Below are 19,343 nucleotides of genomic sequence, written 5' to 3'. Positions count from 1 at the left end.
ATCTATATTTGGATATTGTTGACTGCCATTTTGAATTAAGATGGCAGACTGAACCTTTCAAAATTGCACTGATATTTTTTGGTGCCTTAGAATTCCCATGCAATGCCAGATATACGGCAGTTAGTAAACAGTAAAATAACACAAAACAAAACAGAATTTTCTGAGGAACTTCCTGCACAGATTATCTCTCTGTTTCATCATAATCTCTTCAAAGACATCTGTAACCTTGAAAAACAAAACCTTTGGAAAGATACAGCATGCTTTTGGGAGAAACCATAATTAGTCTTGCATTTCTCTGACCTATTTTTTTACCAGTAGGAATTCTAAGCCTGCAGAAGCTGACTCCTTTTGACTCTTTAACGTTTGAGAGATTGGTAGACTTCAAAAGCTTTTATAGCAAGGCTGAAATATCTTGTTTCCTCGCTGCACCAGCTGAATAAGCTTTACATGTAAATACTCCAAAATACGTTGGTTTTCAAACAATATTCTGAGCTTCGGGGGTAATAAGTATATAATTATAAGGATGCAAGTAGGGTGAAGCAGGTGGCTGGAAGAGGGGGGAGCGGAGAGAGGCACTGGTACTGGGTGGTATCTGAAGAAGTGTGCATGCACACGAAAGCTCATACCAAGAACTAACTTAGTTGGTCTTTAAGGTGCTACTGGAAGGAATTTTTTTATTTTGTTTTGACTATGGCAGACCAACACGGCTACCTATCTGTAACTGGGTGACATCAGACACCCTTCCTTCCTTCCTTCCCTGTAAAAGCAGTTGCCTCCAAGAGCCTGTTGTTTCCGAGAGGCATTTTCATCAGGACTAGGTCCCACTGAACCTGCTGGCCATCAGTCCACATGGCTGTAACTCTTCGGCGCACTCCCCAAACTAGCCCCCATTGCATTGGTGCTGGAAAAGTGACAATCTAAGGCCAGCCTGCCAGGTATGGGTAGGTGTGTGGGTGTGGTCAGCAAGGAAACACCAAAAGGGATTGGCTATTTGGGTTGTGTCTTTGGGGTTGTGTCTTTGGGGCTCACCCCCTTTTATTGTTTTCTCAGGCATGGTATGGTGAAGCTTGCCCTTCTCGTCCTGTTTTTTCGTAGCATTTTATTTATAGCATTTAAAATACACCAGACAGACTCAAAACCTGACAAGTCATCAGCGCAGCAAAAATGCAAAAATATTCACATTAACAATTCATCCACCCATCTTTACTCTGCATAAGCTGTGGCAACAAAAGGAGATAAAGGTAAAGGTAAAGGTACCCCTGCCCGTACGGGCCAGTCTTGACAGACTCTGGGATTGTGCGCCCATCTCACTTAAGAGGCCAGGGGCCAGCGCTGTCCGGAGACACTTCCGGGTCACGTGGCCAGCGTGACATCGCTGCTCTGGCGAGCCAGAGCCGCACACGGAAACGCCGTTTACCTTCCCGCTGGTAAGCGGTCCCTATTTATCTACCTGCACCCGGGGGTGCTTTCGAACTGCTAGGTTGGCAGGCGCTGGGACCGAGCAGCGGGAGCGCACCCCGCCGCGGGGATTCGAACCGCCGACCTTTCGATCGGCAAGCCCTAGGCGCTGAGGCTTTTACCCACAGCGCCACCCGCGTCCCTTACAAAAGGAGATACCAGGTTTCAATTAGGCAGTCCCAACTGTCTGCATGTGGAAGCAATCTCCACTCTTCCTCACAGAGGAAACTGAAGACGCACACACAAATTAATGATACAAGGAGCAATCTGCATGAGAAATCAGGTTTCCATGTCTGGATTGCTCCTACCTCAAGTACAAGGAGTCAATGTGGAATGAGGGTGTGTGTGAGAACGCCATACATTCAGCTTGTGGAGTAGTCCTTTCTCTCCTTGATTTAGAGTTCCCTGGGAAAAACCGCAACCCTCCCAGATCTATCTCCCTTTTGGAAAGAACACAGAATTCCTCCTTCCCAACTTTTGCCGCTCATCTTGAAACAGGAGCCATTTGGTTTCCCACAACGTTACTATCCTGAGAAAGGTTATAAGAATTATAAGTTGTTGATACCAAAACCAACACCCATGGTATCAGTTTTTAATGCCAGAGCTCAACCCTAGAATAGATGAGGGAAGGGCAGAAGCAAAGTGCTTCATTTATCTCCTCCGCAAAAATAAATGGTTTCCAAAGGTATGACTCTATCATGTGAACAAGGATTGCAATAGTAAATAATATGGTGTACATAAAATTTTACTCCCCCTTGCCACCCTTGTGTGTTACCCTACCATGAAATAAAATTAATTGCCCCTCTTGTTTCTATCAGCTAATCAGCCTGCAGGTTTTAAAGGCACAGTTTAAGAGTCACACAAAAGAAGCAGTAATTAGGCAGTATAATCTAGGAACTTAATGGTTTCGGTGCGCTAGAGGGAACAACGTATTTATTATACTAGCGCATTATTCATTAGTATAACAGCTTTCTCAGCCATCTGCCAGCATTATATCCAGGCACGTACCTATCAAAGGCCATGTTTTCAAGAGGAATTTGCTAATTCCAAAAGGAGAAAGGCAGAATTTCCCTTTCTTTTTTTTCCAAGCCATGAGCAGTAAGAAGCCTATTCAAACCAAGCTGTAAAATCTGAATTCATCCAGTTTGTCGATAAATGGGTATTCAGCTCCACGGGCATTGAGTAGAAATGACAATAAAACTAAGCACAATATTCATCCAACCTCCATCTAGTCAAACACCGATGCCACAACTCCCACTAAGGCATATTAGTAATTGGAGGTTAGCTGAGTATGGTAAGATTTGCCTCCAGGTGACAAGATGAGAAAATGTGTGTGAATCAGAACAGGAGTTCTTCCAGGCTGCTGGTAATGTGCAACGTATGAGTAACCTAGGCATGCTAGTAATGAATAAATGATTTTATTTTTTTTTGTGAGCTAGTTAGCTACGAGCACCCTCAGTGTTCAGGTCAGGTCAGCAATGTTATGGAACTTGCTCCATTTGAAAGTGTTGGTTTTCTGAAGCACTGAGCCTCAAAAGCCCATGACACCATGCTGAGAAACAAGCCAGAAAATAAAATTTTCTCTTCAAATATAGTATGGGGGAGCGGAGAACATAGCATGAGTCAACAGGGGAGCCATTCAGAGATCACAAAAACGTCAAGGTTGTCAATAACGTCAATAACTGTGACAAAAAAACAACATACCTGTCACAGATGTAGGAAGAGTGTTGGATTTTTTAAGCTTTTCTCTGCGTTCAAACCTTGACAGGGGAGTCTCAGCTTTCTTCTCTTCCTGGGCTGCAGGTCTAGGCAGGGTAGTAGTTCTGCTGCTGCTGCTGCTGCTGCTACTTTTAGTATCTGTCTGATTGCTGATACTGGCCTAGCGCAAAGAACAACAACAACAAAAACCACATTACATTTATAATATTTCATTATAACATAATAATAATATATTTACAGTACAATCTTATACACTTGTAGCCCCACTGAGTTCAGACTACCACAGAAGTGGGTTATAAGACTGCAGCTTTGGTAATCATAGAATTGCAGCCTAGATGAATTAGCACTCACCTAGGAATAAGCCCCAGGCCAGGGGTACACAACCTAAGGCCCAGGGGCCAGATGCGGCCCAATCGCCTTCTCAATCCAGCCCGCGGACGGTCCAGGAATCAGCGTGCTTTTACATGAGTAGAATGTATCCTTTTATTTAAAATGCATCTCTGGGTTATTTGTGGGGCATAGGAATTCATTCATCCCCCCCCCCCAAATATAGTCCGGCCCACCACATGGTCTTAGGGATGGTGGACCGGCCCATGGCTGAAAAAGGTTGCTGACCCCTGCACCAGACTGACAAGCAAATGAACCAATAATGCGACAATGTCATTTCCTCCAATTTTCTCATTTGTCCAATTGTAAGTTTTGTTCTCCATCTTTCCACATTAGTTTGTGTGTGTTTTTATTTTTTTTAAAAAACCCTCATGAAAATTCATCAGCCTTCTAGTGTGAATTTCTCCTAAAATACATACTTTTGCAAGGCAGTTTCATGTTATATAGAAATGTATGCTATATACACCCACACAAATGTATATAATTTCACTAATATGCATTCCCCAAGCATACTTAATCCCCAATAGAATGCATTTCTGTCCACATTACATGGCACTGCCAAATTCAGAGAAGTGGCAAATTTCGAAGGGCGGTGGCTGAAAAGTGAAAACAAAGTAGGCTTGCCTTTGCCAGGTATACCAAATTGAATTATTCCCTCATATCTCTGCTTCTGAGTAAACAGCATAGATTGCATTACATACTTCATTACAGCATTCACATGGTTAGTGTCAGACTATGACCTGGGAGACCAGGGTTCAAACTTGGCCATGAAGCTCACTGAGTGACCTTGAGCCAATCACTGCCTCTCAGTCCAACCTACCTCACATGGTTGTTGTGGGAATTAAATGAGGAAGGGGAGAACTATGTATGACACCTTGAGGTGGTAAGCCAGCAAACAAGATAAAATAATGTAAGCCACCAGAATGGCCACAAAAAGCTGAAAACTGCAGCAGAGCAAACCAAGCACAGACACAAACTTCCTCTGTCCTCACATGCTTGGCTTTCAGGGTTGCAAGAGACAGTTGCATGTTTCCTAAGGTATGGGAGGGACGCAGGTGGTGCTCTGGGTTAAACCAGAGAGCCTAGGACTTGCCGATCAGAAGGTTGGCAGTTCGAATCCCCGCGATGGGGTGAGCTCCCGTTGCTCGGTCCCTGCTCCTGCCAACCTAGCAGTTCAAAAGCACGTCAAAGTGCAAGTAGATAAATAGGTACTGCTCCGGCAGGAAGGTAAACGGCGTTTCCGTGCGCTGCTCTGGTTCGCCAGAAGCGGCTTAGTCATGCTGGCCACATGACCAGGAAGCTGTATGCCAGCTCCCTCGGCCTGTAAAGCAAGACGAGCGCCGCAACCCCAGAGTCGGCCACGACTGGACCTAATGGTCAGGGGTCCCTTTACCTTTATGTTTAAGGTATGGGAAGTGCTGCAGCTCCACTTCCCTCCTAACTGTCCAGTTCCTTTCGGTTTGGCTGCACTCTGCATTTGGACTGACCCCAGATTACTATATTTTTCCATGTATCAGACGACCCCTATTTTGGGGGACTCCAAATAAAGAAAATGGGGGGAGACTGCACAGAGTTGTTGAGCTTTTCCTGGGGGGATTGCCGAATTTCGCTCATCCGCCTGACCAACACTGCCAATCGCCCGCATCACCACCAGCAGCTGCCAATCGCCCACCCAATTGCCGCAGTGACAGCAAGTCAACAGCAGGCTTTGCCACAGCCACCAATCACCCGCCCAATCGCTGCTGACACTCTCCTGCTCGCGGCTGGAACCTATCGCACGTTCCCCTCTGCACTACCTGTGTATTAGACAACCCCCCTTTCTTAAAATTATTTTAGAATTAAGAAACATCGTCTTGTACATGGGAAATTATGGAATTTACCAGAGGGCTGTGTCACATGTGGGATGGAGGGAGGGAGGGATGAGAGCAGTGAGAATTCCAGCGGGAAAAGGAAAAAGTTTGAGGTTTCCAGGATGTGATAACACAAAAGGTTCTCTTGAGATAATTTCACTTATGGACAGAAGGAGCTGTGTGCTGTTGTTGGGGAGGCCTGCAGTGAGGTGTGAACAGCAGACTTCGGCATGAACCCTTGGCTTCTTTGGGAACAGTTGGCCAGCAAAATTGGAGGGGGGGGGGGACAAGCAGCCAAGTTCTGCTTGAGAGAAGGTGCCAATACACAAATCCACATGCTGTCCGTGGGAGAGGGTGCATGTACATAAGGAAAGGTGGAAAAAATCGGGGGAAGGAAGGCTTGCAATTTTTTGCCAGCTCCCATTTAGCGTTGAAGTCACAAATGGTTGCTTACCAACAGGAAACGGATATCTGCTCTCTATGTGTGGACATACTGCTCTTATTCTTTCACCAACTCCTCAATGAGTATCGTGCAATATGGAAAAGGTTGCATTCTCTCTCCAAACCACAATACAGGCTTAGAAATGAGGTCTCCAAGATTCTTCTGGTCTCTCAACAGTCCAGTTCTACTACGAATAAAGAATGGTCATGACCACGACAAAACTACGTATTTCCCCACTGTCTTTACTAGCCAAAGCTTAAATAATTTCTAAAATCTGAAGGCAGCTAGTGAGAAAAAAAATCAAAATATTTCATACCATCAGGGATCATTCTTTTGGATTTGTTAGATCTGCTGTTGCTCTTTAAAGAAAGAAAAAAATCACCTGCAGATTTATGTACTTACATTTTCTTTAGCAAGTTTCTCAGCTTGCTTTGCCTCCCTGGCTTGTCTCCTTTCCTCTCTGGTCGCCTGCTGCTCTCGAAAGCCCTTCTGCTTTTGCAGAGCCAACGTGATCCAGAGCGGCTGTGCAGTTTCAACTTTTTCAATCAGCTTGGAGCCGTCTATGGAATGTCTGCTCTGAAGAACTGGCCTTTCTAGAAGAACACAACGCACAAGGGTTCCAATTTGTATGACAAAGACAGAGAGGCATGCAAGATATCCAAGAGGAATACCTCACCCAGTATTCACTAAGTATGGCTTAGTGTGGTGCAGCGGTCAGAGGGTTGGAGTAGCACTGGGGAGACCAAGATTCAAATTCCCACTGATGTAATATTTCTTTTCAGGGGAGTAAATAACTTCCTAATGATCCCTAGCACGGAATTCACCTTTCCCCCTGCCGAACACAGGGTCAATATTTTCATTGAGCTATTTGCCATGACCCCAAAATCCCTTTCCTAGCAAGTCACTGTGCCAGCTCAGACCCCATCAGTGTATCCACTACTAAGCAGCTGATAGCTCAGTCAGTAAAGCGTGAGACACTTAAATCTCAGGGTCCTGGGTTCAAGCCCAACATTGGGCAAAATATTCCTGTACTGCAGGGGGTGGACCAGATGACCCTCATGGTCCCTTCCAACTCTACAATTTTATGATCCCACAATTCTATGATCTATAATCTTTTTTAAAAAGTAGTAAACAGATGATCTCACAGCATAGCTATCCTCTCCTCTCTCACCTTCAACATTTGCTGTAAGCCAAATCAAGTTAGGCTCCAAGTGAGCCTTTCATCCCTTTCTCCTCCATTGTGAGCTTAGCTCCACACTTCTAGAAAACACTTGGGTGAGACTTCAGCAGCGCCAACTTTTTCAACAATTTTGTTAACAAGATCTTTGTATCCTTAGATCTCGGTGCAAGCTGTCCTAGAAATGTCAAAACTTGTTTTATCTGTAACCATCTATTGAGCACTAACACCTCCGTCTATTTCTAGAAAGCGTGGGGGTTCAATTTTGGAGTTATTTGACATGCTATTTTGGGATATTTGGGCAAACTTTCAAGCTTGCAAATGGCCGTGCTGCGGAAGATGAAGTTTAGAAGTCCCGCACAAGACGGCTGCCCAAAAGGGCTATATCCCCTTGGAGCAATCTCTGGACTCAGACAGAACTCCACCACTGCCATTCATTTCAATGGAACACAAGCCAAAGGATTAATGCACAGATCTACCCCTCCTGTTGAAGTGAACGGGTTTGCATGCACAGGAGCTCTGTATGGGGACACTACATTTGGATGCGGGGATTTACTGCAATAACATGACTTGCCAAAGATATAGATGTAGGAAAATGTGGAGGAGTCCTTATTGGGATATGAGTTTACTGGGATGCATTTACACACACATGAACATCTCTAGATTACTCAGATTAATTAGTTGCGTCTGTTGTCAAGCACTGTGTTTTCTGCAATGTGACATGATACAAAAAACTTGCCCTGCTATGTGTAATCTAATTTTATGCAATGAAAATAATCACTTTATGCATCAGTCCTTAAAGAGACGTGTGAAATCACCCCTGGTGTGCACATAATAAAACTTTGATGGAATCCAGTAATGAACCTATAAAAACCACCACCGAGGAAATTATACAATACTGTTTAAGGCTGACATTTCGATATTGATCTCCCTTGCTCACCACAGAGCTGTATTTTAGGGGCTGCATTTCTTCGCCTACCTCTTTTCAACGGCTCTGGCTTCTTCTCTGTTCTCTCTCTCCATGGCATGGTGATGGATGGGAAAAAGGACCTCTTCTCCCTAGACTCTTCCTCTTCCCCCTTGCTTGCCTCATGGGCTTGTGAAAGCAGAGAGCTCCCTTTAGCTTCAGTTTTTCTCCAGGTGGTGTCAGGCTCAGTTTTAGCCACCCTTTGCCCCGTGGATTCAGTTAAGTGAGATCTGCGCATTTTTGAGAGAGGGGATGATGGCGGAGTTTGGCTGGTGGGCTTTGGAGCCAATGCAGGTTTTTGCAGGAGTGGCGATTTGCAGATGGGTTTCTCTTGACTAGGTGCAGACACATGACTGCTAGATGCAAGAGATACTGGTGCAGCTGTCGTATAATTCTGATTAATATTAGCTGAGGAGTTCTTCGCAGAATTAACCATGACATCCTTTCTCTCTTGGCTTGGGGATTTGTTCTCTTTTAGAAACATATTATTTGCATCTTTCTCATTGTCAGGCGTAACCAGCGGGGTGGGCACCCCATCAAAACTGTCTCCTGCGCTGTACCTTTTCTTCTTCTTCTGCTCAGCTTGCTGATCATAGTGAAAGCGCAAGGAGTAGTTGGTCCTCCTTAATTTCACCCCAAATGGGGACACATTTTCTTCTCCATTTGGGGAAGCGCCGTCCAGTTTCCTTGTACCAACCTTCTGCTGTGTTTCCATAGCAGCTGCTGCACTTTCTGACTGGGCTACTTCCTGACGTAGAGAATGCGAGATGCCTGGAACAAGGAAAGAGGGGAGATCTTTGGCAAATTTACAACCCTCGGTGTTGCCTGCCACTTCGCGATGTATTTCAGGATTTCCTGTGGGTGTTCCAAGATTATTCCCTGCAGATGACAGTGCCTCGGTATGAACTGTCTCTTGGGTTGAATGGACCGTGGGTGGACCCAACGGCTTGGCTGGGGTTTCTGCTTCAAGGCCAACTTTACTCTCGGTGCTTGCATTAGCCGAAAACTTCTGCCAGGCAGGAGTTATAGAAAACTTTGCATTTGCAGATAAGGTCTTGCGCAAATTGCCGTGGGAAGCGTTTTGTCCTTTGGGTGTCCAATCATCGCTATGCCTACTGAGGCTTCCTTTGTCTCTCTCATTGCGCTGGCCATTTTCTGCACTTTTTAAGATTTTTGACCTAATAGAAGCCCACTCAGCTGGGATGGTTTGGTTGCCCAATGGCTCTTGGGCATATTTCATTTTACTATTCCTACGCTTCGCCTCTGGTGACGTTTTTCGTGCGTCCATCGTTTTTCTCTCTTCTGTTAAGCCAAGGAGAGATTTGCAAGCTGTATCTTTTATCTGATTGAGGTTGACCGCAGTTCCACAGAGCTGCGCTCCGGTGACCAAAATTGCTGTGTGGGGGACACACAAAGAAGTCGGGGGACCATGAGAACCTTTGCTGGATTTAGGAGTCGTCAGTTCTTTTGCAGCTGAAGGAGTTGGTGCCTCTTTGACAGGCGTAACTGGGCTCAGATTTACTTTCGGAAATATAATTTGCTTTTCTCCAGAGGATACTTGGAAGGTAAATCCCCTGGGCATAGTTTGCCTCGCATCAACTTCCTGCCATCGGAGCTCCTCGCCTAAGATTCTTTCCTGCTCTTGAGCTTCAATGTCCCTTTTCTGGTTGTGCCTTGGAGTCTCTTCTTCCTTCTGCTCTTTCTCTGGCTGCTTTATCGTTTGCTGACTAGCTTCTCTAAGTGGAAGATCTTTCTCAGGACTTTCCAAATGTTGCTCTCCCAAATGAATATTTTTGTCCAGTTGCAATGGGAAGGACTTGTCTTGTTCTTTTGGCTTTTCCAGTGGTCTTTGTCCTTCTAAATTAGGGGATTTCTGCTCTTCCAGCTTTCGTCCTCCTTCCCTCTCTATCAACTCTTCCTGTTGCATCTTCTTCTCAGGCCATGGCTGTGGTTCACATCTTTCATTTTCTGTTGCTGATCTAATTGGTTTACCCAGTTCTTGCGGATCTTGTTTGTCCTTATTCATTTTCTCCTTTAGATTCTGTGGTAGTTCTTCTGGTCTCTTTTGCTTTTCCAGCTTTATGGCACTCCCCTTCCTTTCCAACCTTTCTTCACCTTCTTGATTCCTTTTTTCCTCTAGATCTTTTTGTCTCAGGTCTGTTTGCCTTTTTTGCACTTGAAGTACTTCCTGTTTCAGTTCATCCTGCTTTTCAGCCTCATTCATTTGCTCTTCCGGTCCTTGCGCTCTCTGTCCTAAATTCTGATGCCCTTGTTTTTCTTCCTGCCATTTTTGCGTCCCCTGTTCTTGCCTGTCTTTCCACCCTTGCTGAAAAAGCTTTTTATGTTGTTGCTTTGCCTCTAATTCTCTGTGTCTCTTTTCTTCTACTTCTTCTTTATCCTTCAGTTCCTGCCATTTTTGCTCTTCCAGTTCTCGATGCCTTTGTTCTTCCTCTTGCCTTTGCCTTTCAGTCACCAGTTCTTGCCACTTTTGCTCTTCCAGTTGCCTTTGCACCTCCAGTTCTCGGTGTCTTTGCTCTTCCAGTTGCCTTTGTGCCTCCAGTTCCTGATGCCTTTGCTCTTCCAGTTGCCTTTGTGCTTCTAGTTCTCGATGTCTATGCTCTTCCAGTTGCCTTTGCGCCTCCAGTTCCTGGTGCCTTTGCTCTTCCAGTTGCCTTTGTGCCTCCAGTTCCTGATGCTTTTGCTCTTCCAGTTGCCTTTGTGCCTTCAGTTCCTGGTGCCTTTGCTCTTCCAGTTGCCTTTGCGCCTCCAGTTCCTGATGCCTTTGCTCTTCCAGTTGCCTTTGCGCCTCCAGTTCCTGATGCCTTTGCTCTTCCAGTTGCCTTTGTGCCTTCAGTTCCTGGTGCCTTTGCTCTTCCAGTTGCCTTTGAATTTCGAGTTCCTGCCTTTGCTCTTCCAGTTGCCTTTGCGCCTCCAGTTCCTGATGTCTTTGCTCTTCCAGTTGCTTTTGTGCCTCCAGTTCCTGATGCCTTTGCTCTTCCAGTTCCTGCCTTTGCTTTTGTTCCTTTAGTTCATGCTGCTTTCCTTTCTCCTGTTGCATTTGTTCATCTGGTTCCTGAAGGCCCTCTTCATTCCTTCTCTGTTCCTCTAGTCCTTTGTGCCTCTGCATCTGAAATTCTTGATGCCTCCGTTTTTCAAGACTTTTCTTCCCCTCTTGACCCTTTCTCTCTTCCATCTTCAAAAGCTGCTCTTCCTCCTGAAGCTTCTGTTTCTTCCCTTCTTTTTCCCTGTGGCATTCTTGAAGTCTTTTGTGTTCTGTGTGGCTTTTTGACTCTGCTTCAGCCATTTCTACTTTCTTCTCAGTCTCCAAGTTTCTCCAGCAATGTTCTAGCTTTCTTTTGCCCTCTTTCTGTTCTTGGCTTTCCCTATGCTGGATAGGCTTGTCTGCAACATGGTAGCCATCATGTTTGGAGAGCTTATCTTCATACAATTGTGGTTCTAGGATTTCTTGTTCAACCTCTGCCACTGCCACACTTTGCATCTCCTAGTGTCAGGAAACAGAAACAGTTTAGCTTAACATTTTTTATTTATGCATCCTATGCTGTGTGGAGGAACAGGGTAATAATTAGTGTTTTAAGTCAATAACCCTGGAGTTCATAATGAACCGCCTTACATTTTAGTTCTTTTTGCTATAAATAAATGCATACACATACGTTTGGTCACAACACTGCGCCATAAATTATGGCTAAGTTAACCAGTCTGCGCACACAGTTCAAGTTATCTCACTTTGCTCCTTCTTTCCTCCAGCAAGAACACAAACCATGAAGCATCTGGTTTAGCATTATTTTTAAACCAGTGCTTGTGGTTGTTTTCTCCCAAACATACAATCTGAAGCCAAGCTTTGTTCTTAGCTTCCCAATCATAGTTTTTTGGAGAGAAACAAATAATGCCAAGCCAGATATTTCATAGAATCATAGAATCATAGAGTTGGAAGAGACCACAAGGGCCATTGAGTCCAACCCCCTGCCAAGCATGGTCATTTTCCCCCACTGGAAGAAGGGAAGAGAAAAGTGGAAGAACTTAAGCTGCATTCACTAGCACACAACTTGTGGACAAATGTCTTACCCATAGTTTATGGCTAAGCATGAAAACGCAGCCAGTGGATCATCAAAATACTTTGCTGTTCACTAGGAATGACATTCTGGAACAGAAAGGCAAGATCATAGCAGCCTCAGGACATGGATCTATGAAATCCCTTCACCCTGGTGCAACTCTCCCATTTTAATTCCCTACATCAGGCATGTTCAACAGGTCAATCACGAAGGTGTTCTAGGTCGTCCATTGGATGTTCTAGGTCGACCCCCCAAGAAAAGCTCAAGAACTCTTGATCTCCCCAGTCCCAAAAAAGCTCAAAACTGTAGGTCCTCCTTCCCCCCCCAAAAAAAGCTCAGCTTTTTTATACTGGGAGTAGATCACAGCCTCTGGGGAGTTGATCATGCCTGCCCTACACCAATGGAGGAACTGACTCTAAAGTCACCAAAAACAAAACAAAACACATTACCACCATTTTCAATAAATGTTTAAGGAAAAGTGCATGCTGTAAGAATAAATCTCCACCTTTCATCATTACAGCCAACAAAGGCATAGTCATTAACAAAACATATGCTGGAAAACAGGAAATTTTGTCCTTCACAGAGCTTACCCTACTTTCTCAACGATTTCCTTTGCTTTCAAGCCTCTTATTTTCTTTACATACCATTATTTTCTAAGTAAATAAAACAAATACTTGACAAACAGAGTAGAAAAAACAATGCAGCAGTCAATTTATGGCCACTTACAGTATTTGAAGAATGACTGATCTTGCAGCCATTCCCAACTGATTTGAATCTTGCATTTTTTATATGTCTCAGTGCAGTAACCTTTTGTGAAAAAGGCACAAATAAGTGGACATAGCACATGTGAGCAGCAATGCAACTGAGGGGCGGCATGTGCATGGCAAAGGCTGAAGTGCATGGCAAGAAGGTATGATTGCTTGCTATACTTAAAAGCCAGAGGCCAGGACAATCAACACAACCAATTGTTATGTTGTTTTTGTTTAATTAAATGACTGTTCTTGGGATTCTTCTAATTCTGGCTCAATTTCCATTTCAATGGTTTTCCACCATGCAAAAGAATTCCCAAGACCATCCCAAAATCCCCACAAAGCATATTTATTGGGGGGGGGAGGGTTGCCCCTACAACCACTCCTCAAACATGAGTGCGGGGGTTGATCTGTCAGAGGGACTAGTTTGAAAGTTACCGATTCTTGAAAATATGTATTTGTGATTCAGGATCACAAGTATTCCACCATTCAGTTTCCACTCATCTGAGAAATGTTCACATTACAGCTGATGGCAAGATCTTGTGTCTAAAGACTGGAACGAACAATGTACTTCTCTTAAATAGAAGCATGAGAATAAAAGAGCTGCCTTGCTAGAATACACAAAAACATTAGGCAGGCATATGCTCCTGGGAAACTCACAAGCAAAATATGGGGATCATCTCAGTGGTTTGCCTCCAGCATTTAGCTAATAGCTGGTGGAATTTTCCTTTATAATTATCCACCTTTTAAAAAGCAAAGAGAATGTGTCTAGTTCTTTTTTAAGGAACATAATCAGTTAATGCCGGTGTATAAATAGCTCTTTACCTGGTCACCTGTAAGAAACAGGTTACCATGTAAAGATGGTTTACTAAAATCAACACTCCACCCCTCGCTGCTTTTAGATATCCACTGGCGCACATACATATAGGTATGTGGGCATACAGGCTATTAAGATAATTAGTAGGCTACTAATGTTTATGGGCTTATTTCCATGATTCAATCAGTGCTCGTCATAGTGTCTGGTGGCAATGAACGCCCTAAGCCGATTACATGTTGTCTTATGGTTAAGCAAGAACATAAATACTGAACAAAGAGTGAGCAGATAAGATTCAAACATTATACACAGCTCTTAGTAGATCTGTCTGTCTCACAATCAATGACTAGAATGTTCATCTAAGTTATGTCTGTATCTGTGACTATATAGAAAGCAGATAAATTTCAATACCTGTGATAACCTTCTGTGCTTTTTGGAAACCCTCTGATTCTTTGGCTTAACAGAGAGTTTGTGCTTTGCTGCACTGTTGTCCAGGCGGGCAATTGCCAGGGGAATTGCATCGAGGTTGACCGTTTCAATGGTGCCAGAAGGTGAGTGATGCCTTTTCGGCCGCGATGATGATTTGACCGGTGTAACCTGTTAAATCGTCGCAAGTGGAAATGAACTTGATTTAAACAGTTGAATCGACAGGTTTAAAAGGATTAGCAGATTTAAAACAAAACAAACCCGGAATCAAACAGTGTCTCCATTAATGAACTCGGAGCAAAATCCAGAAGTTTCCTTTTGTGAAAACACAGCTTCTCATGGGGGCACCTCATTTTTCCAGTCAAATAGATCAAATCAAATCAAATTTATTAAACGGTCACAGACCAGATGAACTCGTACAGTTAGTCAGCAAAAGATAACACCGGAAAAACAAAGGACAATTTCAATACAGATTAGGCCATAACAGCAATTTAAAATTAGACAGCATAAATAAAATTAAGTATTTGCCTTCGCCTGCATATTGACATTGGAAAGCTCTTGTTTCCTGCGCCTAATAGCAGCTACTCAGAATTTGGCAACATTGATCGTAATTTCAGGGACCTTATCTTCTACCAAGGCTCTCATACATAGGAGTTCTGGTTCATTTTTAAGCTTTTGTAGAACTGGGGCAATAAAGGTCAGGCGTAGGTCCTCGTAATAACTACAGTGCAGCAATACATGCAGACTTGTTTCCACTTCCGATGAGCCACATGGGCAAACACGTGACTCATATGGTTTGCCCTCATATCTGCCTAACAACAGGGCAGAGGGCAAAACGTTGAATCTGGCCAAGGTAAAGGAGTGTCTGTACTTAGGTATTTGTAAATCAGCCAGATAATTTGCGGGTGAGAACCCTCTCCCAAAGTCTCTAATTGTGGCATGTTTATCCATTTTGCCCATATGACATTGCAGCTCTATGTCCCTAATGCATTGGAGCACTTGACTTCTGGCACTCTCATATCCTGCCGCTATCAAGATCTGCGGGGAGAATCCCAAGCTTCTTATCTTTTCAAACAGGGAAGCCTTCCAGGTAGAATGAAAGGTGTCTAAGAGTGTTAAGGGAGCCAAACCGGCGGGGGAAAAAATAAGTTTTAACCAGTAGTGTATCTTTAGAATCCACAGCCGCGCGTTAATGGGTGGTTGTCCAACTTCTAAGCGGACAGCTATATTAGATACACAAGGGGGGATCCCCAATAAACACCGATAGAATTTTGCTTGAAATGCCTCCATAGGCGCAAAATTTTTAAAACTGCAGACCTGGGATCCATAAGTGAGTTGTGGGAGTATTTTTGCAGCAAAAACCTGGGAGGCCGCCGGAACGTATTTTCCCCCTTTCCCATGAAAGAATCTTGTAAGGGCTTTATTGGCCCTTCCTGCGTTGGCAATGGCGTTTTTCATCTGTTGGTGCCACGAGACCCTTTCCTGAAAAGTTATTCCCTGGTATTTGAAAGTTGCTACCTGGTCAATAAGTTGACCATTAATTCTCCATTTGTGTTGCCTTCTTTTTTTTGAGAACACCATAATTTTAGATTTGCTGTAGTTTATTGATAGTTGTTCCGCTTGACAATAGTCAGCAAGTGATCTCAAAAGCTTCCTCAAGCCAACGCAGGAAAAGGAGAGTAGGACTGCATCGTCCGCATACAGAAGCACCAGGAGGGGCATACCTGCCAGTTTGGGAGGGTGGGCATCCTCTTTCGCCATATTTACCGCTAGAGAGTTGATATAAAAATTAAATAGCGTTGGCGCAAGGACACATCCTTGTTTAACCCCATAGTGCGTTTGAATTTCTTTAGTTAGATGGCCTGGCCGATCGCATCTTACCCTCACCCTGGTGTTTTCGTATAGACCACGGATAAGGCGTAATAAGCGTTTATCTATGTTTGTAGCGCCAAGCCTTTCCCAGAGTCTGTCCCTTGGTATTAGATCAAAAGCCGATTTAAAATCGACAAAAGCTGCATATAAAGACCCCCCTTTTCTAGAGTATTTGTCTGCCAGGTGTTGAAGGATAAGGGCCTGGTCTATAGTTGAACGCTTTGCTCTAAAACCAGCTTGAGCTTCTGATAGAATATGCTCTCTTTCCATCCACTCCACCAATTTATCACATAAATGAGCAGCGTACAGTTTGCTAATAACGCTTAATAGACTGATTGGTCTATAGTTAGCTGGCTCAGTTCTGCTTCCTTTCTTGAATATTGGAATGATGATGGCTAAACCCCAGTCCTCGGGGATAATAGCCACTTGATTTATACTAGTGAACAAGGCGGCTAGCACAGGGGCCCACCATTCAACATTTGCCTTAAGAATTTCTGGTGGGATATTGTCAGCACCCGGGGCTTTCCCTGATTTAAGAGATTGAATAAGGCCAGTAATTTCTTCTGTGGTTACAGGGGGCCATTCCTTGCCAAATTCGCTTGAAGCAGGAAGCAGAACTGGGGCCAGTTGATTTGATGAATATAATGAGTGGAAATAGGCCTCCCATGCTCCAGCGGGTATAGAGTATTCGATTTCAATCGGGGAGTCTCTCCAGCTTTTTGCAATTGTTTTCCAAAACGTGGCAGAATCTTTCTTTTGGGAGGCCTCCACTAGGCACTGCCATTCCTTCCTTTGTGCCTGGAGCTTTTTCTTGTTAATCAAAGCTTTATAACTGCGTTTTAACTCAAACCAGTCTAATGGTAGCGAAGGTAGGTTCGCTGATCTATAGTTCCTGTACTTATCCAGCAGGAGGCGTTTCATAGCCATGCATTCTTGGTCAAACCAAGGTTTGGATTTATTAGAGTGTAGAGATTGCCGTGGCGGTTTTTTGTTGGTCAGATAAGGTTGTAGGGACGAAATCAGTTCCCGGAACATGTCTAATCTAGCCTCAGGAGTTGGGGAATTAACGAGGTTCTCCTTTCTAGCAAGAAAAGTATCTGAGTGAAGTCTTTCCGATATTTCATCACTCAATTTGCTGGACCATTTAATACACGAGTATCTTAGCTACATGTTTTCAAAACATGGGGCTACAAGTTTATCAGAGCAAAATAAATCTTTTCTTATATCCAGTATTAAACAGAGCGGTAGATGGTCGCTGTCAACCCTCTCCACCACTTTGTATTCCCGTGCTCTGCTCAAGAGGTTAGATGACACCAGGACGTAATCGATAGTGGAGGCTCCCATGTTGGATATAAATGTAAATTCCCCACTGGTTCTCTGTCGACACGACCATTTAATACAGTCAGATCCAGATTGTTGGAAAAACGTAGAAGACATAGGCCTGCATAGTTGCAGCCCTTGTCTTTTGAGAGCCTAGGGGGAATAAAATGGGCTTCTTCAGAAATGGGAGGTACGTCATGGAAATGGGCATATAACGCCTCGTCTGATTGGCCAATTCTGGCATTTATATCCCCAGCCAGCAGCACTGCCACTGCAGGAGTTTGATTCATTAGCTCATCGACATATGATTCTAGCCTATGCCAGATGTTTTTGATAAGCTGCTTGCCTCTTTGGGGAGGGGCATATATATTGATCAATAGAAGTGTGCAATATCTGCATTTCATTAATAATGCCATGGCCACACTGCTCAGAGGCTCCAGCTCGACGAAAGATGCTCTCAGCCTTGTGGATATTAGAATGCCTAGTCCACCCTTAACTCGTCCCCCTTTGTTGCTTGGTGAACCTGCGAGCGAAAATGAGGCAAAACCATTTACATCTAAATCCCCTGTTAGCCATGTCTCTTGCAGGAAGACTATATCATGATCTTGAATAAAATTGACAAATGATTGGTCAGTCGCCTTGTTGAGCCAACCAGCAATGTTCCATGATAAAAATTTAAGATTGGCTTTATCACAGTCGAGTCTTTGTCAATTATTAGCTAATGTACTTTTAGGGTTTGTCGCTTTGTGTATCGGTCGCCTATCGTCTTTGTATGGCGGGCTATCCAGCCGCTCTATGATTTCAATAGGTGGATGCAAAGTGCTCACGTTTGTGAACACCAGATCTTTATTATGCATAAATTCCTTCTGTGGATATTCTGTTGCGGCCTGATTTTGGCCCAGTTCTGTATCATCTAGGTATCTCATTTTGTCCCATACGTCTGGTGGGGTCACTTTAGGGATATTTCTCCTTCGGGGGGGGGGGTGATGGAATGCTCTCCTTGGAGGGTGGCACATTCTCTCTTGGTGGAAAGTTAATCTCCGCTTTAATCTGAAGGTTACATGTTGTGGTCTTTTTTTGGTCCCCCTTAATAACCTCGTTGCCTGAAGCTCTCTCGGCCAGCTTATCTCTTAGCTTGTCTAGTCTTCCCAAGATGTCAGTTTGTATTAATGGTGGGAACATCCAGAATTGGTCAATTAGGATATTTTCTTCCATAGTAAAGGAATCCTCACCTTTGCTCACAAGGCATTGCGGATTCTGTTTGTCAGGCCAGAATTTTGAGAGTTGTTTCCCCTTTCTAGGATTTGCCTGCTTAGTTTTCAAAAGGGGGCCCAAAGGAGCCTTATTTTCAAAGAGCCTAAATATTGTTATCCGTGCTTTTAGAAAGGCAGGTCTTGACCTAAAAATAAACTTGGCCAGGTTCTGATCCCTAAAAGTGGTCAGTGCTCTCACTGAGTGACCATCATAATGTAGATATTCCACCGAGGTGATATCATTAGACTTAACCATTCCTGGCAGTATGTCATTTAGGCTAGATACAAAGTTCATTATTCGCTGTTTCCCTGTAAGGAAGCCCTTAGGCTTCGGGAAGTTCGTGAGTACCAATTTTTGGGGGTTTAGGATCAAATTCCAATGTCTTTCCTGACTAGAGGCTTGCCAGATCTGAAGGGGGGTATCATCTCTACTAAACGCTTCCTCTTCCCTGCTGTTCGATTTGCTAAATGTTTTATTGCCTTCATAGGTAGAGGCCTCTACTTCCGCAGCATCAGGTTTGTTAAATAGTTGGTTATCCAGGGACTGAATTGTTACTTCTGCCTTCTCACTTGCTACTGGAGTCAGTCTTGGCGAGTCCTCCGTAGCTGGTTGCTGTGTAGCTATCTTTGTTTCTCTCTTTTTACCCTTATTTTTACTGCCCCGTGTGGTCGATTTATTTGGGGCCGAGGCAAGAAGTTTAAACAATTTCTGCCAATGTATGTTTCGATTACTGCGGGTATACTTGGCTTTCCTTGTTGTTTTGATATTTTTACTTTTCTTCACTTTTACCCCTGGGTTATGTCTTTGCAGATTCTTATTTATTACTGGTTTGTTCGTC

The 19,343-nt window shown here is 44.0% G+C and overlaps 1 protein-coding gene across 3 annotated transcripts in view; it reads right to left on the bottom strand.

Annotated features, from left to right (window-relative positions):
• Positions 1-19,343, bottom strand: part of CRACD (capping protein inhibiting regulator of actin dynamics) — a 112,818-nt gene that overhangs the window by 5,697 nt on the left and 87,778 nt on the right. For all 3 annotated transcript variants that reach the window (XM_079989981.1, XM_079989982.1, XM_079989980.1), the window contains 4 exons: positions 14,045-14,230; positions 8,013-11,502; positions 6,259-6,449; positions 3,163-3,337 (listed from right to left, as the gene is read on the bottom strand). In XM_079989981.1, the coding sequence (XP_079846107.1) occupies positions 3,163-3,337; positions 6,259-6,449; positions 8,013-11,502; positions 14,045-14,230 (4,042 nt within the window). The remainder of the gene's footprint in view (positions 1-3,162; positions 3,338-6,258; positions 6,450-8,012; positions 11,503-14,044; positions 14,231-19,343) is intronic.

This window comes from Podarcis cretensis (assembly GCF_951804945.1).
Source record: "Podarcis cretensis genome assembly, chromosome: 9".
Lineage (NCBI taxonomy): Eukaryota > Metazoa > Chordata > Lepidosauria > Squamata > Lacertidae > Podarcis > Podarcis cretensis.
Note: the sequence above shows the minus strand (reverse complement) of the source record. Positions and strands in the feature narration are given on the sequence as shown.